The sequence below is a fragment of the Anguilla rostrata genome, chromosome 1 (genome assembly GCF_018555375.3).
Source record: "Anguilla rostrata isolate EN2019 chromosome 1, ASM1855537v3, whole genome shotgun sequence".
NCBI lineage: Eukaryota > Metazoa > Chordata > Actinopteri > Anguilliformes > Anguillidae > Anguilla > Anguilla rostrata.
In genome coordinates this window covers 7506595-7530684 of record NC_057933.1, presented here as the reverse complement: position 1 = coordinate 7530684, position 24090 = coordinate 7506595, and the positions used below count along the sequence as shown (strand labels likewise).

Genomic DNA, 24090 nt, shown 5'->3' with positions numbered 1-24090 from the left:
TTGTGCAGGTGGTGTGCAGCGATGCCTGTGTGTGTGTCCGTGAGAGAGAGGAAGGTGCGCTCACAGGAATGACTGACGGGAAAAATACTAGTGTTTGTTTGTTCTGGGATTACCGGCAGAAACCTCTTCTATCTGCCACCTCCCTTCTGTTGTTCCCTGCCAGCTTTTCTGCTGATGTCCCCTCCCACCTCCCCTGGCCCCTCCCACCTCCCCTGGCCCCTCCCACCTCAGCTGGCCCCTCCCACCTCCAGTCTCAGAGCAGGAACTCTGAAGCAGAATCACTGAGCCTAGCAAAGTGCTTTTTCACTGCATTGCTCATTTCTAAGGAGTCTTAGCGTTTCTGCATTGTTATCCATCAATTGGCATATCTTTGGGTTTTAATTCCATAGCCCACTTTGCCAATTTTATTTTATTTCTTTGGACTTTTTTAATGGGTGGATGATGGGATGTGTCTTGTATCTTTCATTAGAAATGACAGATTTAATGACATTTTAATTCAGTGTAATGAATCTGTTATGTCACTAAGAGTTCATTTAATTGTTTATGAAATCAAACAAAACGGAGCAACGGAGCAAGCCACTGTACAATGCTTTGAAAGGTTAAATGACTCAGTGTGTTACTGAAATGACAAGATTCATTGCAGTTCGTTGTGCCAGCGGGAAATTAGGTTTGACTCAGACCTGGAACGATAAATCACAAACCCAAAGAAAGTTCTCCTTTCTTTTCTTTCTTTTTGTCCTTTTGTTTTTGGGGATTAGGTGAGCCAGCCAGTGGCTCTTTGAGGTGACAGCCTTTAAGGGAGGAGGCTTGCTGACACCGGATAAGGCTTGTGGATGCCTGCTCAGAAGCGAATGATGGACAGCTGTGAATGAGTGACAGCTGCCCTTTCTGTCTGTGGTACAGGCCTTTGATAGGTGGTCAGCCCTCGGACACTGGCACACAGGGACGGGGCCTTTGAGCACTGCCCGTGGGGCCCGGGGTCCACCGTGTCTCAGGGTGAACAGGTCGTGCGAGTGAGCATATGGGAGTGCTGCCTTTTGGTCAGCATAGGTGTGCTACAAGGGGTTTGCAGGTTGGATGTGGCTGTGTGGACCACGTTTGTAATTTTATTCATTTATTTGTTCGATGGGGGACATTGCACTACAGTTTATACCGCTTCGGTGTTGAGACAGGAGGCGTATTGCTTCAGTCTCTATAACACTTAACATCTGTCTTGATATAGGATTTCATGTTAAAACATAATAATTAGTAATGATATTAGTGTGTATGTGTGTGATTGTACCTGAAATAAAAGCTACAAACACATGGAAAGGAGATATTAATTCTTTTCAAAATTAATTTCAGACATATTTTGCCTACATGACATGATTGAAACGGATAAAAACTGCACTTAATATGACTTTGAACAGTCATTTCATATTAGTACAGCATGTAATGAACGAGGAGCAGATGCGGTGGAGTCATCCAAAGCTGGTTAGCGTTAGCCAGCTCCACCGTCAGAGGGTTCAGGGTCACTTGTGTGTGGACACAGACTCACACTGTTTCCAATATAGGCATGAAGTGCACCTAAAGTGTATCCAAATGCACATTTTCTCCAGTTTGCGCTGCTTTTTTATACAAAGGACTGTATAAGACACCTCTATTTCCCTCTTTTGCCAATAAGACATTAGCGCTAGTGACACTTAAGTGGTGAAAATTGCCTTGAACTGCTCTTGAAACGTTATTTTAGTGAGTTAGTTGTTCTTTTTTTTTAGGCTAATACTTATAAAGAAAGGTCGCACTCTGTGTTTCCTCCAGTGCAGTTTTATTTATTATTAGTTTTTTTTTTAAATCACCAACGTTTCAGCGGCACGGTGCCATCATCTGGGCTTTTGGCTACTTGGCCACCTGTTTGCAGGCTGCTTCCTGAGTGGTTGTGACCGTTGCCATGGTTCCTCAGTGGTGGTCTACTGAGACCGTTACCCGTCTTCTCCCATGCCAGCCACGGGTGAAATGGCGACCGTGGTAGTATACCTGTTCATGTGCTTTGTGCTCCACGACCCTCAGGTGTGTTTGACATTAAAAGGCTGCCCAGTGCGTGTGCACTGTCTGGTGCTTAGGTGTGTTTCAGATTAAAGGCTCTCTTCTACACCACGATGCATAGCTGCATATATTTTACACGTTGGCAGATATCATCCAACATTGTCTTGTAAATGTCGCATAACTCGACAACTAATAACGTTTGTTCAAGATCCAGGGTGACTATACCATTATTTTGTATTGGTAAATTATTTTGTTTTGTTTCAGAGAATCTTTCTTTTTTTTTGGATATTAAAAAAAAATAGCTGGAGCAGTTTTTCCCATGTTATGAGCAAAACTTTTATTTAAACCTTATGGACCTTAAGGGCCTGTTCAACAATGGGCCACTTCCTGTCAGAGCTCAGGAAGTTCCCAAGTGAGTGAAAAGATATTTACCACATCGTCTAATCTGTGGCATGAAATCCTCATGAACAAATCGCTGACTGCACGTTAATCACAGCATATCAGCCGAGGTGAATGACTTTAGGTTTTTATTGCGTTTTTCATTTTGTTCAATACGACTGCTAAATAAATACATAAATAAATAATAAATTAAAATGGCTGCTGAACCACAGGCTGTGGCCAATTTCACGCTGCGATATTTGGCTTTTCTCAGATATCAAAGCACACTAAGGATGAGGAGGTGCATGGCAATGTTTCGATTGCAGGACTGCACGATCCTTTCCCACATCCACAATAAGATCCTGCCGCACAGTTCAGCTCAACGTTCAGTGTAAAATCAACTCGGATAGAGTACTGGTAGCTCTGTTAGTGTTCACGTGGTCCCTACTGGACTCAGATTAACTGTAAAGAATTTGTGTACACAGTGTTAGTTTACAGTGTATCAAAATATATATTTTTTTAATTTTTAATTTTCTGCCTCTTAGGTTCATAGACTGCTATACATTGTGCATCGCAATGCATTTCCTTCTGATAGAATATCTTGCTGCAGAACTTGTGCCTCTAATCTCATCTCAGCACACGTGTCTGATGCAGCTCTGTCCTTTCCAGCCCAGTAATGTTCAGCCATCAGTCATCCCGCCCACTCAGCCAAACCTGCTGACGAGAGCTCGCTTCCAGCCAAATCGGAATGAATTCCCCAGAACCGCGCGCAGCTATGATTAATTAATAGATCGTCCCCGATTGTTATTGCGGACATAGAAGCTACGAACCACGAGCGATGGGGGGAGAAAGGCACGGACCCCCAGGATGTCTTTCTTTAATTTTTTTAAACAAACAATCATGATGCGCGGTCCACGGTTTGCAGGAAGGAGACGGGCGCTTGTTGCTCTTGGCTGCGGTCCAAGCCTCATCGGCCTTGTCTCTCTTGGGTTCATCTGCTGTATGAGGGTGCCTCGCACCCCGTCGTCACCCTCCTCTGCTCCCCCGTTACGTGCGCATCCCGAATAAGACACCGGTGCAGTGCGGTCGGAGGAATGCGGCTCTGTTTAGATTTTTTCACCAGCTGCCAAGCGCCAGCAGTAGCGCGATGCTATCGGCTTTCACTACATCATCTATCAGATGGAAGACGTCTTCCAGGGTGGATCGTCTTTTCGCAAATATTTTTTTCCGTGTACGAACTTGAAGCGGAGCGTCTTTATAAGCCCTCGGTCGGCCTTCAATCAACGTTTGTCTTCGACTTTGACTTTAACTAACGACCAAGAATAACAAATCAGGGATGATTAAAAACCTGAGAATTATTATTATTATTATTATTATTTTTTCAGAAACGCAGTTTGGCGATTTCAACATGCTAAAACGAGTTGGTGGAGAAAAAGTGTAATTCTCACATTTACTTGTAAATCACAGTTCAGAAGAAATGTTTGTGGAACACAGGCCTTAATGTTTGGAGTTTATCTAGACAGAGAAAACTATGAATGTCTCAATGTAGAGGTCGACCGTGCAATGTAGCATCCTTTCACTTCCTGAGCGGTGCACTGATTTGGCCATGCTGTGCTGTGATTGGATGGTCCACTCATTGTCTTGTGACCTAATCTTGGCTTCAGTTTTTTCTTACAAGGTGCATAAATCCCTCTGTATTCCCCTTAGAGAGATCTAGTCCTGGATATTCTGCAGTGACGCATGGCTGTACCCCTATCCCTGGGGTCTATTGGGTGAAGTGCTGTAACTCTCACTTCCAAGGAGTGCATGTGTAAAATCCCTGCGTGCTGTCTGACACCTATCCTCCCGTTCCTTGGACCTGCTCGCAATTGAGTGAGTTGTTTCTGCTGAATCCTCCATCGAATGCGCTGGTCAATCTTTTCGTAATTTCCATAATTTGTGGTGTTTTTTTAAATCAAAAAATAATACCGTTCCTGGGTTAACCCCCTTGATTCCACTGGTTTGTTTACTGGCAATACATTTAAAACTTCAGCAAATTAGAACCAAGCCGTACTGGGCAGCAGCTGTGTACACAAGCTGGATCTGTGAGGGAAATCATTAGACTAAATATAGCAGGGGTTTCAGTAGAGAAAAAAAAAACCTGCTTGAGTCTTGGGTGGCTCCAGTGTGGTGGATATGAGATGGGGCTGGGAGACCCCGTCAGATCTAAGGGATTATTGACACTGAGCGAAGAGATAGTTCCACGAAATGCCTGTTCCGGAATGTGACGGAATTTGACTGGCACTTGCAGCGGACTTCTTCGGAAGTCTCGCGGAACATGCTCGTGGGTGCATTGTGATGTCACAGGGACGGACTGTCCAAACACGGGAAAGGGCGTGGGCGACATTCCGCATTCTCTTCCAGGCAGACACGCCTTCGTTTCTCCTGAAGTGGGAGGAGCTAGGAGCAGGTGTCCGGTGTCCTTGCTCCGCTTTCTCTGTTGTCGTGTTCACAATCTGAAATGACATTTGTTGTCACAGTAAACCTATTGTGCTTTTTAAATTTTCTTTTTAAAGAGACAATATGGACTGATGTGAACAGTCCAAAAGGGTATCATTTGATCTCTGTGACTAGGCAGCTGGCAATGACATGAACACTCTGTCAGATCAGAACAAATAATAATAATAATAATAATAATAATAATGTGACATAGAGACTAAATAAACTGACAGCATATAAGAGTGGTGCCCTCAGTTATGAGAGAACTCAGTTTCTGGGAGGCTACGTGAAATACTAAAAAAGAAGAAAAAAGAAAGCAGGCATAACATACTCCATTCCAGAATGTGTTTACTCTATGCAGTAATGGAGGGGTTTTCCCCGTTCTTGCCCCTCCTTACCTGTGCTGGAGCGGTAGAGACACAGCTGGCAGGACTGTGCTGGGCTAGGGTTAAGAGTACAAGCTGTGTAGGACTGAGCGAGGGTACCAAACGCCAAAAATGAGCACATACAAACCCCTAACCCCCATGCCTCCCTCCCTCCCCCTCTCTCTCTGTCTCTCTGTCTCTCTCTCTCTCTCTCTCGCACACACACACACACACACACAGAGAGCCATCTATCATGCCTGCCTGGTCACTGTAAGCAATGGGGATAATTACCCTGTTATGGTAAGAACGGAATTAGGGGATAATTATGATTGTTCTGCATGGGAGGCGAGGCTGGGCTGTTTCTCGTCTCATGCTAAGGAAACTGAAATTTTCCACTTGCTCCCGAGCGACGGTCCAGTGTGCTGTGTGCTTGTGCAGTGCCTGCCACTGTTTGGTAGCATAGGCCATAGGCCTACGCAGGAGGTGAAGGAGTTGGTGTGTGGCTTAGGAGTTAGTGCTTCGGATTCGTGACTAGAAGTCCGGCTGTACGTCCAAGACGGACCGACCCGTGCACAATCCCCACCACTCTGCATAATCCCACTGGCAGGAGATTTGAGTCTGCTTGCATTAAGGCAACATGGGGGTATGGCACAAGAGTGTACTGTAAACCTATATAAACTGTCATAGGGCAAAATGTGAATATCAGTATGAGGGAGTGAATCTGTAACCCGCAGTAGGTAAACTGAATGGTTCTGTAAGATGTATTTGGGTAAATGAATGAATGGTAGTAACGAACACCCCTATTTGCTCTCTTTTGTCCAGGTCTGGTGGAGATCTGTCTCATGCACCCTCTGGACGTGGTGAAGACCAGGTAAGAGTCTGTTCAACCCCACACATGAAAAAGGTGAACTGCTAATGGCCAACAGGCCTGAGGGTCCGCATGCACTCCAAGTCCCAGAATGCATCCCCACAGAGACAGATAGGAAGTGGAGGAATATGTTTATTTCTGTTAACCAAACAGTCAGTTTTAACTTCCCACTATAAGAGAGTGCAGAAGGAAGGTGGAGTGGATACCCCTACCCTGCCCCCTGACCCCCCCTCCCCTCCCCTCCCCCCGTCCCGAGTCCTTGCGAGCACCTGTGAGGAGAGAAGGGTGTTTGCTGACTGGCTCACCTGTCAGCCCGGGCGAAGAGAGAGAGAGAGGGAGCTGACGGACAGGTGACCGAGCCCCAGTGCTCATGGGAGTGTAACGTGAGAAGGGCGCCCTGTCTGTGAGAAAATAAAGGATTTGGGGAGAGTGTGTTTGCTCTCTCGTCAGCCCGAAACAGTCAGGGTCACCTGAAAGAGCCTCACCTCAAGTGAAAAAAAAATAGTGCACTAAGCAGACTTGGTATAAACTTCAGTTATACTTCAAGTGTTCTTAAGCATGAAGTAGTATACTTCAGGTGTACTACAGCATAGTATTTTTTCACATGGGTCCTTAGTACATGTCACATAATATGGGTGTCATGCAAAAACTCCCCTTGTCTGTTATTTTTATTTTTCTTTTTTTGGCAACGTTGATTGATTTGTTCGCAGGATGTAATCCAACACTGAGCTAGTAAACGAGCCATAGCTTAAGAATGAATAGATCTGAATCAGAAACACAGTGTGCCAGAACCACAGCGTCCAGCTGAGTTCCTGTACCTGCGAATTCTGCTCTGAAGACACCGATGATGAAAAGTGGCAGGACGATTTCAGGGGGGAAAAAAACAACAAGAGCGCAGAAACGATAACAGAGTGCTTCTGACGCGAAGCCTGGGCCTTTGTGTGGAAGCGCTGGGAGCGCGCGCTGCTCTGCGGCCGCTGACGGATGGGCTCGCGGGGATTCTCCGCGGGTGGAGCGAGGTCACGGGCCGCCGTCGCCAGGTGCGCCGCAGGTGAGCGTCGCGGGGGGGCGGGCGAGGAGGCTCGGCTGCGGTGGAGGTGTTTGAACACGCCCCCCCGCACCGCGAGCCTCCCTTTCTTCCGCCCGCGAGATCGATGGCCCCCGTCGCCGGCGAACAAAACAAAAAAAAAAACGGCGTAACTGAGAAACACGTGACGTCCGCCCGTTGCCCCCGGTAACCCGAGAGGGCTGCGCGCTCTGTTAAAACTGGTCGGGCTGGAATGGGAGGCCCGATGCCGGCCCGTCCCGTGACCACCCGCTGCCATGTCCAGTGTGCGCTGGTGCAACACCGCGCGCTGTAGATCACGCGCTGTGGATCTGTGACGATGTCGCGGTGTTGGTGTCTGTACACGAAACACACCCCCCTGCCTTTCTCTCGACCTTCCCCCCTCGACGAGACGAGGATTGTGGGGAAACAACGTTGAGGGAGGCTGGCGCCGTTTCCGAGATGTGAGCGCTTGATAGCCTCTTCGTTCTGTTGTGAACATAAACCGCAGTTTTCATTACATTGCTGTTTCATTTTTAACTGCCACCAGAGCACATTTGAGATTTTAAAAAAATCTTTAGCCTTGTCTTAACTGGGATATATTAATTGTAGATCTTTTGTGAAACTTTGCAAGAACGTAAACCACCATTTTCCTTTCTTTAACTTTCAGTAATGAGCAATGCTAGCGGTTTCTCTACCCTAGTAAAATGGTGGTGCGGTGGGTAACACTGTTGCCTAACAGCAAGAAGGTCCTCGGTTCAAATCCCTGGGGCCTTTCTGTGTGGAGGTTGCATGTTCTCCCTATGTCCATGTGGGTTTCCTCTGGGTACTCTGGTTTCTTCCCACAGTCCAAGGACATGCAGCTTAGGCTAATTGGCAACTCTGAATTGACCCTAGGTACATATGAGTGTGTGAGTGAACGGTGTGTGTGCTCTGTGATGGGTGTATCCACTCAGGGTGTATTCCTGCCTCTCGCCCAGTGCATGCTGGGATAGCCTCCAGCACCCGCGACCATGACCAGAAATAAGCAGCTTAAATAATGGACGGTTAGTGGTTATGCTGCGTCTGGCTTTAAGAGTGGCAGTTATTATTATATTTTAACTAAGTGCTGCTCTTGGAAACCTACTGAATGCACTAATGGTATGTGGCCTACTTTATTTGTTAACTTACTCTGGATAATCCTTGGTAGCGTTACCCGATAGGTGTTGTGGGCGGGGGTGGGGGGGTGGGGGGGATGGGGGGAGTGAGAGGGGAGGGGACCTGAAATCTGCAAATCTTTAAATGTGTGAGGAACTCCTGTAGTCTGAGCCTAGGTTGTATGGCAAGTGTGGTACTCAACGTAAAATGGAAGAAGATTCCAGAAACTCAAAGAGTTTTGTTGAAGATGTTTTTTTTTCAGTGTCAGTCCTCATTGTGACTGACAGTAGTGTTCAGTGAACAGTTTCACATTGACATTCCAGCCCTGTAGGAGCTGTACAGACTAGTGAGATTAGTTTTAACCTTAATGGTGAGTTGGACATTTTCACTTTCAGGGAAAATTAAAAATTCCAAAAAGGCCTTTATTTTCCCTCTGAGAGCCACTAATATAGTGCCTTACGGTATGGATAGTGTGAATTATTGGACTGTGGGTTTGGTCATACCTCCCAACACGTCAGTACTGCCATATGCAAACAACGGGAATTAAAATGCTACAGGAATCTGGGAGGACAGACACAGGTACCACTATATTTGCTTTGGAAATGATTAAACACCTCAGATGCTTGCATATACATCTGCTAGTAGATGAGTTTTAAAAGTGGGGGAAAGAATGAATTATCTTGATACATTCCGCATATTTCATGGAATTAGTATTAACATAAATAACAAAAAATTATAAATACTTTTTTTCCTGGAGCAATCATAAGTGATGAATTCACATTGCATTGACTAGCCCATCCATAATGTGACTGTAAATTAGGAATGAAAAATCATTCAATAAACATCAACGCAATTTTGAAAAAAAAAAGAAAAAAGAGAACAACATTAGCTTCTGAGCTAACTGCCTAGAACTTTTGTTTATTTCACTGTGAACCTTGTTCGAACCAGGTCTTTGCGGTGTTGAGTGCTAGCCCCATGATTAGGCCGTCCTGCTCCGAAGGGTAGTTAAAGGGTAGTTCCGGTTCCCCTCTTGGCATTACGAAATTGCAGACACGAGTTGTGCTAGCAGTCTTGCAGCAGACCCGGGGAGAATACTGTCAGGTCGTACGTCTCGTGCCACAAGGAAAAAAAATGTAATACAATAAAACTTTGAGCGAGGTCCTTGGATTGCGGTTTACAACAAGGTGGGCGGCGACCGAGCGATATTTTTAACGGAGAGATTTCAGCGACATCACTCATGTCATCGCCGCTGAATTCCCTGATGCCGCGCGCGAGCGGGAGCTCCGTGGTTAAATGATGTAACCGCCGGGAAGCCACGTTACCATATGTCTTCTTCCTCAGTTAGCCACCGCCACCCCCACCCCCACCCCCCCGTATTCCCAGGCGTGTCTTCATCGTCACTATTTCAAATTTGTCTTCATCTCCAATATTTCAAAGTTCCAGAAACGGTCTGGAGGATTTATGTTGTCGGCCCGCTGAAACCACCCAGATTTTTTTGGGGGGAGGGGGGGGGTGCGTTTCCCTGCAGTTTTTTCTGCCGCACCGCAGCGTTAATGCTGTCAAATTAGCTCAAGTTTCTTCTTTCCTTCCCCTCTCAAACAAGCCAGGTGCTGCTGTGCATTGTGGGTAAGAATTCGGAAAAGCCCAAAAACCCTTTCCTTGCGGAAAATGAAACGCATCATTCACCCGTTTTTCCCCTCAGTGTTCTTTGGCAGTTAAAGTTCTTAATCCTTTTGCATTTCTACCTCATTATTTAATTAAATTTCATCCCATTTTTTTCCCCCACAACCCATGGGTGTGAAAGAAAGAAAAAGTAGGGGAAAAAAACGGTTAGGATTTATCCAGTTTTCTCTCTCACACTCTCCCTCTCTCTCTCTCTTACGCAAGAGGAGTCGGGCCCGGTGTGAGGAGGAGGAGGATGATGAAGGGCTTTCCACCCTACCCAATCCGCCGCAGTAAACAGCTCATGGTCCCGCTACTAAAGCTTTACGGTCCCTGGCAAGCCTCGCCGGGACCTTTGGCTCGACTCCAGAGCGCCCCCCCCCCCCCCCGCCCCCGCCCCCCCCCCCCCCTTCTCCATAAATCGCCCCGTTTGTCAATAAATTCTGCCGCTTGTCTGTCATTTACAGCAGCAGTTTCTTGGTAAATAAACTTCTTGGCGTGCCTTTTAAAGTCCGCCCTGTGGCTCTTTGAAGGGAGGGCACCACCAAAGAGAGGAAATGGCAGGATGGGGGGGGGGTAGGGGGGGCAGCAGGACTGGAGGGTAGCAGAATGGGGTGGGGGGGGCACATCAGTAGATATCAGATACCTGGAAGTGCCGGGGCAGGATTTATGACCCGCAGTAGAAGGGACGGGGTTTATTATAGGCAGAGCCAGGGCCCTGTCTCTCCTCATATGAGGTCAGGGTTAAAAGGGCACTTTCTATTTTCTTTGTAATGCTCCTCCTAAAAGAGTGATAAAACCTGTCCTAAAACACAGCAGCTTTTATTTGTGAGAGTGTGTGTGTGTGTGTGTGTGTGTGTGCACGCATGTGCGTATGCCAATGTCTGTTGATTGCTATTAATCGTTATTATCATTATTTCACTTTCACACAGCCCCAGACAAAATGTTTCTGATTTAGGAAGTGGATGTGAGCAATTTAAATGGATTTGAGCAATTAAAAAAATAGACACATTAGTCTTTATCTTAATTCGTTTTTGATTGGCTAGTGCTATCAAAGGGTTCTCTTATAATAGTAATAATAATAAGAATGCATTTGTAATTAGATTATGCATGACTGCATGGGAATAGATTACGTAGGCCAGGAACATAAAACTAATCCTAGATCCACACTCTCACTTACTTCATGGGTACAGGATGCCATTAACAATGAGCAGATATGTTTGTGTCTGCTCACACATTGCATTAATCTAATGCTGTCTGCATACTAAAATGCCTTGTGATGGCTTTAATTAATGCAATTTCTTGTCCTTCTAACCAAATTCTCGCCATAATACGAGCGGATAAAACCTCATCGTTATGCCTCATCGTTATCGTTTCTTTGGTAATTAAGCGTTTGTAGCGCGGCCTGCTCAGAACACCTGGTGAGCTAGCCTAACGAAAGGGTCTGTTTGCACTTACTTCATTAGTTTTGACTCTTGACGGCTAGCGGAGTTTCGAGGCGCGTTTGACTGCAAACGCAGACATGCAGTAGTTATTGAAGCCGACGATGTGTAATAACTCAGGTAGATTGCATAAGCGCTGTTTTGTGGTTTGCTTTTAGGAAATGAGGGCCAAACATGGATCTGTTCTCACTTGTGGGGTAATTTTGGTGGACGGAAAGCTTGGAAAGTCTGGGGGCCCCCCCTGCTTTGAAACTGTTTTCCCGTCTATTCCCCGTAAGTTTAGCCACAGCATTCCCACCTGGGAACGCTGAAGGACGGGAATTCTGAACATACAAGGGAAGCCTATTGGGAGCCAAACTGAATGTACTTTGGGAATACTGATTGGAAATGCAGTATTTGTAGTGAGAAGTCACACATGCAGTATGTGCATTTCCTTGCTATTTTTTAAGCTGAGTAAACACAATAACCAGAACTTCCCAGAAGTGTGTGTGTTTCTTTTGGGCTGGCCTCCACATGCTGAGATGCAAATAAGTTCCTTGAGCAGGTGCAGTTTACTTCAATTTTACTCAAACTTGTTTACATTAGCCTTCACATTTCTGCACGCGTTGTAAGCTTGTTATTTAGTGTTGAGTGTCACATTTAGTGTGTCTAAGCGGTTAAATCAACAAGGAAACTAGAAATGTGTGTATGTGCGTGTGCATTTGTGTGTGTGTGTGTGTTGGGTGTGAGCATGTGTCTGTATGTGTGTTTGTGTGTTGTGTGTTGTGTGCTGTGTGTTGTGGATTTTGGATTTTAGATTTTAGATTTTGGGTTGTGGCTGTTCCACAGTGTGGTTGCTTGTCTGTTGCTTTTTACATCCGGTTGCCACTGCTGGCTAGTTCATCGTAGCTATGGAAACCCAAATCAGTCCCCTTATGCGATACTCACCCTGACCTGCAAAGCCGCAGTCACATTCAGTGGCTCGAACAGGACACAGAGCCACAGTAAGCATGCTAGCATTGCCATGAGTGTGGTCCCTCAGCTAAGCTACGCAGTCATTCGCTCCTGAGGATGTCCTATACAGACTGCAGGCACTCGATCGACCACAGGAGCTGCTGTTGCAGGATGAGGCCTGTGACACCACGGCAACTGGAATCCCAACTGCAGTCAGAGCTGACATGGTTCGGATTTGGCTCCAGGGCCATATGTGTGCCCCAAAGTACACACACACACACACACACACAGGCATGCACACACACGTACGCGCGCGCACACACACACACACACACACACACACGCACACACACGTGCATACACATGCCTCTTTTTACAGTTGTTGTTATAATAATAGTGCCAGTAGCATTTAACATCAAAACCAGAGACCATAACCAGTGTTAACATTACACGAGTACTAGTGGACAGCTATGATCATCAACATCTTGTAAAATGTATGGAAGACATATCTAAAGTATTTAAACAGTTTTTACTTTTGGATTTAAAATGCTGAAGTTGTAGCCCACAGACTTCTGACAGATTCTTGCAGTATTTTAATCTGATTAAGTTTACTTAGACTTCAAACATTGCGCAAGGGCTTTTTCCAAATGAAACTACGATGATGCAGTGGAACATTTGTGTGAGAAACAAGGAAAGCATGTACCATGCATGTTTTTCCTCTATAAAAAAGTATTTATGGAAAACATTTTATGAACTTGAAATGTGTGATTTCAAAGAATGCATTCTTACATATTGTAAAGTTTGTTTTAAAAAAAAAAACATTTTATGCTATTTATTTAAAAATTGAATGATTGTGTTGACAGTCAGCACTTCAGTATTAAAATTATCAGGCAACCACCAAAAGAAGCTTTATGGAATATTACATTTATATATAAAAGATTTTTTAAATTGGGAAAAAACAAAACAAAAAAAACCTTCATTAGCACAAAGGTTAGGGCATCTGTGAAGATATGTAATGCCTAATAATTTACACTCCACATTTTAAGATCAGTTGCGCCTTAAAACTGGAATCCTTCCATGAGAGAGTTGAAAACATCCAGACTTACAGCATAAAACGCCATGCAGCTGATAACTACTCGTTTCGACTTTTATTAGGATGCAACAACGTGACTTTTAAAAGGATGCAACAGCTGAGTAGTGATGAGAAACAGTGGGGAAGAATAATCGTATTTGCTAAGAAGAATCACCAAATTTAAGAGCACTGTCTAAAATAAAAATAAAAATTAAATCAGAGGGAGCAGTTCATGTGATGTCTTGACATGTTTCACATCCAGCTCATGTGCATGCCACCTAAAAATTGAATAACGGCAGTGCAAGCCGTTGATCTTTTTTGTGTGTCAATATAGCATTGATAATATAGTGCTTTCAAGGCTCACGTTTTCTAAACCACAGGAGAATACATGGTGTCGATTTAATGCCTTAATTTCTGAGCACATTACGCACTCAGCAGTGAAATACTTCTGCTGTCTCGCTGATGAGTTGTTGCGTACTCCCAGGGACCCAGGAAATAAGTGAATATTGTTTATTTATGCATGCTTACGGACGAGGAAGCTGTCGATTTGCATGGGACTTGGAAACAAGAATATCGCATGTCAGAGAGTGGGTGGTTGTGCTTGGTCTACCATTAGCGCTGTGTGGGAAGGGGATTATGCCAGTGATAGCTTGAGTCAGTGGTAAGGTATTTAAAGGGGGGGGATGGGGGCATGAAAATGTGCTTTAGATTGACCATGCCAATAAACAGACAGCCATGCTGCTCATACTGAGTTCTGGCTCAGCATAGATAGCAGCACACACACTTAAACCCAACGTTTCGTTTTAAGAGGTCGTTTCTTTATTTATTAGCCTTGATGCGGGTTCTCTGGTTGATGTTATTAAATGTTAATGAAGGTTTATGTCCATTGTGCTTATAATGATCCCCGTAAGACACACACCTCCCAAAGTGCAGCCTGTTTTCATTCGCTGCCTCTCGTTGTAGTCGTTGCTGCCTCTATCACTCTGTCTCCTGGAGTGTTCTCTCTTTCTCTCTCTTTATTTCTTTTTCCCTCGCTCATTGGCACACTCGTACTGTGCACACACTCAAATGCATGCACACACACACACACACACACACACACACACACACACACACACACACACACACACACACACACAAACCACACACACACATACACACAAACACACACACACACACAATACACACAATAACACACACACACACACATACACACATAACACACACACACACCACACACACACATATACCAAACACACACACACACACATACACACATAACACACACACACACACACACATACACATCAAACACACACACACACACACACACATACACACAATAACACACACACACACACACACATACACACAATAACACACACACACACACCACACACATACACACACACACACAAACACACACACACACACACACACACACACACACACATACACACAATAACACACACGCACACACACACACACACTCACGATGCAGAGTTAATTGGGGTACTGGAGAGGGAGCTGAAATGTATTAGCGGGGGGCTTTGAGCCGGACGCTGAGGGAGTCAGACTGGAGCGCACCTCCACTCAGGCTCGTACCACGAGAGGAGGAGGAGGAGGAGGAGGAGGAATGGCTCCCATTAGAGCCTGGCTCCCACTTTAATGTCCGCTGCCTAAATTGGAAGCCAACTGGAGTAAATTGATTTTTTTTCTTTTTTCTTTTTTTTTTCTTTCTAGAGCCGCCACAAAATCAAAGGCTCCGTCCGAAGGAACACGGCAGAATATATAAATATATTTATGCTTTTCAATTAGAGTATGGCTTCTTGTCTGGAATTAGAGAGAGAGGGAGCGAGGGAGCGAGGGAGCGAGAGAGGGAAAAGGCTGGGCTGGGCCAGGGGGTGGAGGAGGTTGAAAGAGAGAGGAAAAGAGCGGGATTATTTAGCGGAAAAAGGGGTCACCGCTTCTCTGCGTCGCCGCAGATGGAAGGAACCACAGGCTGCCGGCTGGGCGGTGGTGTGCCACTGATTATTCATTCATTTATTTATTGATTTATTTACTTAAGATTTTGGAGTCGTTTGCTTCAGTGTGAAGCTCTGACCTCACGGGCTACTTCATGAAACACGCGTCCAAGTCTGACTCTGTTCCATGTTTTAAAAATCAGGCCACATACCTTTCATCATCATAAAAATGCCTACCTTTCCAACCGCCCGACTGCGGGAGAAGTTGGCCTCTCCTTTTAAGACCGTACTCATAACACGTAGCGCGTCCTAACGCATGTTGTGTTTCTTCGGCGTTCTTCCCAGTGAAAAGAAGATTTTAAAAAAACTCACAAAGAACAATTAACGGGCTTCTCTGCGTTTGTCGCAAATCCCGAACCAGGCACCGCACCCACCCCCCCGCTTGCATACGCACATACACACACTCATAAACGTGTACACACACATACATGCACACACCCATACTCACACTACCACACTCACTCACAAACACACTAAGACTTGCACACATACACATACACTCACACACACACACACGCACATGCGACTCACACGCACACGCGCACCAAAACATACACACACACTTGCACACACACACACACACATTCACACACACACACACACACACACACACACACAAACATGCACACTCACACACACACACACACTCACACACACGTCCTGCCTTCCATCGGTCCTCGTCAGAGGATCAGGGCAGGCGTGTGGCCCTCGTCCCGTGGCCCTCGTCCCCTGTCCCATTCTGGAAGAGAGGGCGCGGGGAGACCCCGGGCCTGCGTGGAGACAGTGAGGCTGGAGTTACGGCTTTTCATTAACCTGGAAAGCACCCAGTTACATGGGTCACGGGCCGGTCTCAGCTCACTGAGAGGTAACAAAGGGTGTCGGGCCCTGCTTTGGGCTGGGGCCTGCCGGCCAGGGGCGCCCCATCTGACTCTGATCAGCTCCCCACTCATTAAGGGGGGGGAGTAAAGTGGAGATTATGGTTTATGTCGGGATCCTGTTACCCCTGCCCCCGCACCCCTCCACCCCCCCCCCCACCCCCCCGTCCCCCGCCCGTCCCCAAAACCTCCGCTCCCCAGCCCTGACACTAACGACCATCCCCACCCCTCAGTGATGAGACCCCACTGCCACTGTCCCTCATTCGTACACTTTTTCTCTCTCTCTCTGTCTGTTTCTCTCTCTTCCTCTCACTCTCTCTCCCACTTTCTCTCTGTCTATCTCTCTCTCGCTCTCATTTCTACCTGCTCTTGTGTTATAGCACTGATGGAAATCTTGACAGATATTGTCCTCCTTCAACTGACATATAAAATCTAAGGTCATTCAATGATGTCTTTTTAAGGCAATTAAAGGGCTGCAATCATTGCTTGGTTGAAATATATAATGATATGCTTTCCTGCTGGTGTGTCTCTTTGGTTTTTACCCCTCTGTGGTGTTTGTGGTGTTTTTACCCCTCTGTGGTGTTTGCGGTGTTTTTACCCCTCTGTGGTGTTTTTACCCCACTGCGGTGTTTTTACCCCTCTGTGGTGTTTTACCCTGGTTTTACCCCTCTGCGTGTTTTTACCCCTCTGCGTTTGTTTTTTTACCCCTCTGCGGTGTTTTACCCCTCTGTGGTGTTTTACCCCTCTGTGGTGTTTTTACCCCTCTGTGGTGTTTTTACCCCTCTGTGGTGTTTTACCCCTCTGCGGTGTTTTACCCCTCTGTGGTGTTTTTACCCCTCTGTGGTGTTTTTACCCCTCTGTGGTGTTTTTACCCCTCTGTGGTGTTTACCCTCTGCGTGTTTTACCCTCTGTGGTGTTTTACCTCTGTGTGTTTTTCCCCTCTGTGGTGTTTTTACCCTCTGTGGTGTTTTACCCCTCTGTTGTGTTTTTGCCCCTCTGTGGTGTTTTTACCCCTCTGTGGTGTTTTTACCCCTCTGTGGTGTTTTTACCCCTCTGTGGTGTTTTACCCCTCTGTGGTGTTTTTACCCCTCTGTGGTGTTTTTACCCCTCTGTGGTGTTTTTACCCCTCTGTGGTTTACCCCTCTGTGGTGTTTTACCCCTCTGTGGTGTTTTTACCCCTCTGTGGTGGTGTTTTTACCCCTCTGTGGTTTACCCCACTGTGGTGTTTTACCCCTCTGTGGTGTTTTTACCCCTCTGTGGTGGTGTTTTTACCCCTCTGCGGTGTAGGAAACGGGCAGAAGCCGCGTGTTGTTTCACCTTGTGCCCCGCTCCCTGGCTCAGGTGACACCGGCCTTTCCCTCTCACGCAAATACGCCCGCCTTCCTCCTCCTCCTCCTCCTCGCTGCTCGCGCTCACTGAACCGCTTCATGTAAACGCGGATATGCAAAGGGCCCGCGGGCGGAGAGAGGAAGTGCCGTCCGATCGCGACTCTCCCCGTCGCCTGGCTGGCGCTCAGGCGCGGCGGGGGGCGGAGGGACTGTACGCAGGCCTGGGTGAGCCCTGCGTGAGCCCTGTGTCTCTGTGGGGGGGGGGGCGTGGGGCGGCGGGGGGCGGGGGGCGGTGGGACTGTACGCGGGCCTGGGTGAGCCCTGCGTGAGCCCTGTGTCCCTGTACGGGGGTGGCGGAGAGCCGCAGAGGGAGCGGATTTTCCCATGGTGCACGGGGTGGAGTGAGCGGAACCACGGCCCTCCTCGACAACGTGGCGATCGAAAGGAGCTGCGGTTTCCAGGGTTGCCGTGACAACGCGACTCATCGATCATGGCGAACATGAAAGCAGAAGTGTGTTGCAGTCAGGGGCGTTGGGAGAGGGGGGCTCCTTGATGAGACCACTTTGACGGACGACATCCTCCTGCCCATTTGGGTTGGGTGACGCCACGTTGGCAATTTAGCATCCCCACCCCTGACTGTGCGCTGAACCCCGGTGCACTCCTGGGACGGTCCCGAAAACAGCCCTAAAACAGCGGGGCAGAAAGGCAATATGGCCGCCTGATAGCTGATCCCCTGCTTTAGAGGCTCCAGGGCCTGCTGTGCTCAGGAGATCTCTTAATCCAGCTCCTTTAACAGAGCAGAGCGCACTAAAGCCAAGCACGCTGTCTGCCCCGCAAATCACTGTGTGTGTGTGTGTGTGTGTGTGTGTGTGTGAGAGAGAGAGTGTGTGTGTGTGTGTGAGAGAGAGAGTGTGTGTGTGAGAGAGAGAGTGTGTGTGTGTGTGTGAGAGAGAGAGAGTGTGTGTGTATGTGTGTGTGAGAGAGAGTGTGTGTGTGAGAGACAGAGAGAGTGTGTGTGTGTGTGTGTGAAAGAGCGTGTAATGTGTGTGTGAGTGTGTGTGTGTTTGTCTGTGTGAGTGTAAGTATGTGTGTGTGTCTGTCTGTGTGCGTGTGTGTTTGTGGGAGAGAGAGAGTGTGTGTGAGAGACAGAGAGAGTGTGTGTGTGTGTGTGTGAAAGAGCGTGTAATGTGTGTGTGATGTGTGTGTGGTTTGCTGTGATGTGATGTGTGTGCTGTTGTGTGCGTGTGTGTTGGAGAGAGAGAGGTAGTTGAGTGTGAGAGTGTGTGTGTTTGTGTAAGTGTGAGTGTGTGTACAGAATTGAAACTCTCACAGCACCACTCTGCCAGTGTTTCCACATGGGCTTGTGCTGCTTCTCCCGCTGCAGCCCGGAGGCCGCTCTCCATTCCAGCTCAGAACGCTCCGGAGCTCCTGCAGGCCACACAGGATTAAAAACGGCCCGAAATATCCGCGTGTTTCAGGTTAGCGCTTAGCGCTCCGAGCCTTTCCCGTGCGCTGGAGCCGCGCGGCGCTGTACAGGAGTGCGTGTGCTGCTCGCGTGAAGACTCTCTGTTTGTTTTGCGCCCTCCTTTTGTTATTTCAGCTTGTTAAGTTTAGATCAACCTGAAGGGAACATGGCTGAGTCTCGGAGGGAGGGGGGAAGTGCATTGTGGGTATTAGTTCCGGTACTCCAGCTGTGCTGAGTGTGAGTGGAATGGAAAAGAGAGGGGGCGTTGTTGTGGTTGTGTGTTGTGTACAGGTTGTGTGTTGTGACATGTGTTGTGGCATGTGTTTGTGTATGGCAGTTTGTGTGTGTGTGTGTAGTTGTGCAGTGTATTGTGTTGGTGTGTGTTGTGTGTTCATATCTATGTCTTTGTGTATGTTTGTATGCAGGTGTGCGTGTATGTTTAGAACAGAAGGGTGGGCTCTTCTGTTGATCTGGTTTCTCTTGCAAAGCCATTTAGTTGATATGCCTAAACTTGCCAAACATCAACATTGTGCTGTTATTTCTTTCTTTTTTTTGTTTTCTTTCATTTGTACTCTTTATGTTAGGTGTCGCAGGAGTAGACGAGTAGCCGGCGAGTTCTCTGGGCCATCTCTTAAGTCATGTTTCTGTTGCCCAATTTTCCTGAGACCGAGGCAAGGCAACGTGAGCTACTGTTCGTTGTGTGGAAAGCATGGGGTGTCCTTACTGCTGATGGGGTCACACACTGAACGGGGGTGGAGCCATGTGTGTGTGTGTGTGTGAGTGTGTGTGGCGGGGGGCTCATTTAGAGCCAGATTCCTGCCTTGTCACCCCCCCCCCCACCCCCGCCCATGCATCGGCCTGCCACTGGGTATTATGGAGGCGTATTAAATAGGTCTAATGGAAGTTGGTGTCATCAAAAAAAAAAAAGTTTAGAAGAAAGAAGCCAGATGGCGTTGTGTTACGAACTCGGGGCTGGCGTTTAACGCCGGTCTGTCCCGGGGAGCTGAAACGGCCCGTTTGAAAGAGGCCGTAAAGCGACCTGCTGAAAACTCGTTTGTTTCCTACGCCGTGACGCCCCCGCCACTCCTTCCGTCACATTTTCCACCTGGTCTGTGGTCGTTTTTTTTTTTCTCTCCACTCGAGCGTGCGGAGGGCGCGTGGGGGGGGGGGAGGGGGAGGCGTAAACGGGAGACAGAGTCGTAATTCCGCGTCTCGGGTTTCCCGGCGACGGACGAAGCCGCCGGTCTCTCCCCGCGCGGAGCCGCGAGGCTGCGGCGGCCTGCCAGGGGGCCGACGGCGGGAAGGTCTCCTCACAACCCCGGTGTGTTTCCTCACATCAAAGTGCGCCGCCCGGTCAGACAGAAGAAGCGCATTACTTTACTTTACTTTACATTACATTACATTACTTTACATTACATTGCATTACATTACTTTACATTACATTACATTACATTACATTACATTACATTACATTACTTTACTTTACTTTACTTTACTTTACTTTAATGTTTATTTGATAGGGACAGATACATTTAAACATAGATTATTGTCAAACAATATTCAATTCTTGTCCCTAAATTGGCTTTTCAAACACACACACATACAGCACAAAATCAAATAATCATAAAATGCATACACTAAAGAACTAGAGCATTATTGTATACATTAAAATTGAGTAAAGATATCGTAAAATTTGATGAAAACCTAGCAATTCATAATCACATATGATTACACGACTGAGTGCTTTTACCCGCCATCTCTTCTTGCTTCAGCTCAATCTGACTGCCCTGTGCTCTGTCCCTAATTCTGAAAAATGTAAAAAAAATAAAATAAAGAAAACATTCCCTTTCTTGGAATATTTTATTTAGCCGCACAACATGTTTTATTGATTTCAGAGTCTGCTGAAGTCGTAACGCACAGCAGTGGAACACGGAGAAGCTCACTGAATTAAACAGGGGCCCTGTGCATGTGAGGGCAGATGTCAGTCCTCAGGAGAGTTCTCCGCGGTTCTCCTAGGGTGAACATTTTTCAGTGATTAAAGGGAAATGCATTGATCAATCAATTGATGGTCGCTTGTATTTTCAGCTGTGTACATTCCGCTGTGTAAAAATGACACCCTGCCAAAAATAATGGAAGGTAATCTTGGGAAGCTTTCAATATTTTGATTTACTAAGCTCATTAAGTGCGGGGAGGGGAGGGGAGGGGGGGGGGTAATTGCACCTTTACCACTCCCCGCAAGAGCTGTATTGTGCTGCAAGCTTCGGATGTTTATATTGGCCAAAGTGGCATTAAGCTGCCGGCTTCTGTTTCTCTTTTCTGCATTGTATCGATTCCCAGGTTAAAGAACTGTCTCTCTCTCCTGTGTCAGTGTGGCGGGGTGGGGGGGGCTTTTGTCCTGGGGTGGGTGGGGGGGGGGGTTTCGGGTCACGTGCTTGTCCCACACATGAGAGGGCAGAGGGGGTCAGGAGGGGCAGTCATTGGGATCTGTCAGGTGGGGATGGTGACGTCCTGGCGGGGAGCAGATGGGATGGGTTCCCCCCACCCCCCCCCCCCCCAGCACAGTGGGCCTGCGGAGCCAGTGAAACCAAACCCGGGTCTGGCCCAGACCTGGCCTCGCAGCCCACAGTGACACAAGCGCCAGGACTTTATCACCTTCCTGTCTGCGTCTCCTTCATCCCCCCCCCCCCTCGCTGTCTCTCTCTCTATCCCCTCTTCGCCTCCTTTATCACCCTCTCTTCTTTCCTTTGGCTTTACCGGCTCCCTCCATTGGCTCTTTCATCCTTTGCGTCAGCTTGCCTGGGGAAGGACTCTTTTTTTTCTGTGACGTGAAAATAAATGCTTAGAGTATGGTGTGAAATGTGTGCATTAATGAAGGCATTTTTAGATGGAAATCCAGATAGATACATAAGATAGGTCAGTCTTCCAGAACTCCGTAGCTTTCAATTACCAGTAGCAGTTGTAACATCACGTTAAAATGTTCTTTAAGAACAGTCTGACTATATATTTGCGATCTCATACCTTAAAGGGATAAGCAATTTCCAAATTTGTGGTTTGGGGGTTAATGGTCGTTTCACTCAAAATAAAAATGCTGCAAATTGTCTGAAGTAAGTTCAGCTTAATAAAGTTCTTCAGGAAAGTAACTCATGATTGAGGTTGCAGTGGCAGCAGAACTTGTGCTGCTTATAAATTGTGTATGGAGAAATGACCAAGCCTGTCCTGTGTGAGTAATATGTTTGCGTAGGGTTGCGTGCTCTGGATAATGGCTGTGACGTTCTGAATGTGTGCAGAATTCACTCTCACACACACCGTCTTTAAGCTTAATGTGTCAGTAAGATTAATATACCTGTTGCTTAATGTATATTGCCCCATGTAAATGCTTATTTAGCATAATTGGCAGTGGAACGATGGGAATGCAGTTGTGTTTGTAGGAGCCGGGAGTGCCCGGGTGTGAAGATGATGTTGGTCCTTTGGAGAGCTCTGTGTTACAGCACTCATGGTACTGTTCCAAGTTAATGTCACTCAGCGGCTAAGCTTCTGGAATCCTTCATATTGTCATTAGCCAGGTGTGATCACAGCCTGTACCTGCCAACTTTGGAAATGTGTGAATCATTTGTTTTTTATTTTTGAAGTTGACCTTTTTTCTTTTTGTTTGTTTTGGTTCAGCTTCTTGCCCCGTTTCCATTCCACAAATGGCACCTTCCCATCTAGCCTGTTTCTGTTCTGAAATCGATTAGTTGCCCTGTTCTGAGTGCGATTGGCTGCCCTGGTCTGTCATACTGGATCAGTTAGGTTAGTGTGTTCCTGCCTACACATTCTGTCTCTGGACCGATGAAATGGATTTCTGCCATCTTTATGATCTCGCTCATTAAAATTAACTGTCAGGCTGTAAAAAATAGATTTTGTTTTAATGCTGCCTTCTGGATTTCCTTAGTCTTTCTGTACTCTTAGTCTTGTGTGGGAAAGCCCAGCTCTCTGTCCTTAACCCTTTCAGGTGTAAGATCACAATTATGTGATTGGAATGTTCTTAACTAGTGGCATTTGAAAGCAATGGAGTTCTAGAACACAAACTTAAATTTTGAAAAACATTCCAAAATAACCGACTCTTCAAAGGATTAATAAAATCTCTCTTCACAAATGAAATAGCCAATCAATAGATTTTTATTGTCCCCGAGGGGCTATCTGATCTCAGCCAAGTTGAAAACAGACCCTAAACATCCAAGATAGAAGGGCAAATGTGGGACAGGGTAAAATAATTTTAAAAATGCCTTTATGAAATTATATCTTTACATGACCTACTTTAAACACTGTGCTCACTACCGAAAGTATGGGTCTAAAAGAGAGAGCTGATTTAAAATAAGCTGTGGAATCCATGTCCAGTTTGGACGCAGTTTCAGTTGAGGTGCAGCAAAGCAGCCGAATTGGGAATGTCCCCTATTTAACAAGGCAAGTTAAGAGACCCTTTTAAAATCTCAGCCTGCCCCTTCAACTAGACCCATCAACCCCAGCCTTTTGATCAGCCCAGTAACCCCCTCCCGTTGCCTCCTTTTACACCGTCGTTATTGGGCCTTGCCCCAACGGCACGTCCTCATGGGGCCTCTGCCGTCCTGCCGAGCACCCTGCCCCGGTCCCGGCCCATTACTGGACGGGGGTCTGCATGAGGACACGGGCCCGGGTCACTCCCCAAGGCCCTGAAGCGCTGCCCCGTGCTCTATAAAGGACAGAGACAGGGCTGACCCCTGCTCATTTGGCCACTTTGTGGACCCCGAAAGTGGGTGCTTTTTATTGGGGGAGACTCCAGGATTATGTGCCCCCAAGCGCTTGTCCCGGGCGTAGGAGCACTGGACTGCCCTCGCCCTCACCTTCACCTGGCCAGCCTGCAGGAGCTCCAGGCCAGTAAAGCCTAGCATACAAAGACCATCAGTGAACTCAGAGGTTCTCAGTACCTGAGCGTATACCTCCCCTGACCGGGCTGGAGCAGGACGGGACTCTGGGTTAC

At 47.0% G+C, this 24090-nt stretch overlaps 1 protein-coding gene across 2 annotated transcripts in view; it reads left to right on the top strand.

Annotated features, from left to right (window-relative positions):
- The window catches only part of slc25a21 (solute carrier family 25 member 21), a 112933-nt gene that overhangs the window by 59621 nt on the left and 29222 nt on the right, over positions 1–24090 (top strand). The window contains exons 2-3 of one of the 2 annotated variants that reach the window (XM_064309742.1): positions 4108–4272; positions 6066–6114. In XM_064309742.1, coding sequence (XP_064165812.1) covers positions 6086–6114 — 29 coding nt within the window. In that variant the 5' untranslated portion in view covers positions 4108–4272; positions 6066–6085. The remainder of the gene's footprint in view (positions 1–4107; positions 4273–6065; positions 6115–24090) is intronic. The other variant, XM_064309665.1, reaches the window with a different exon arrangement.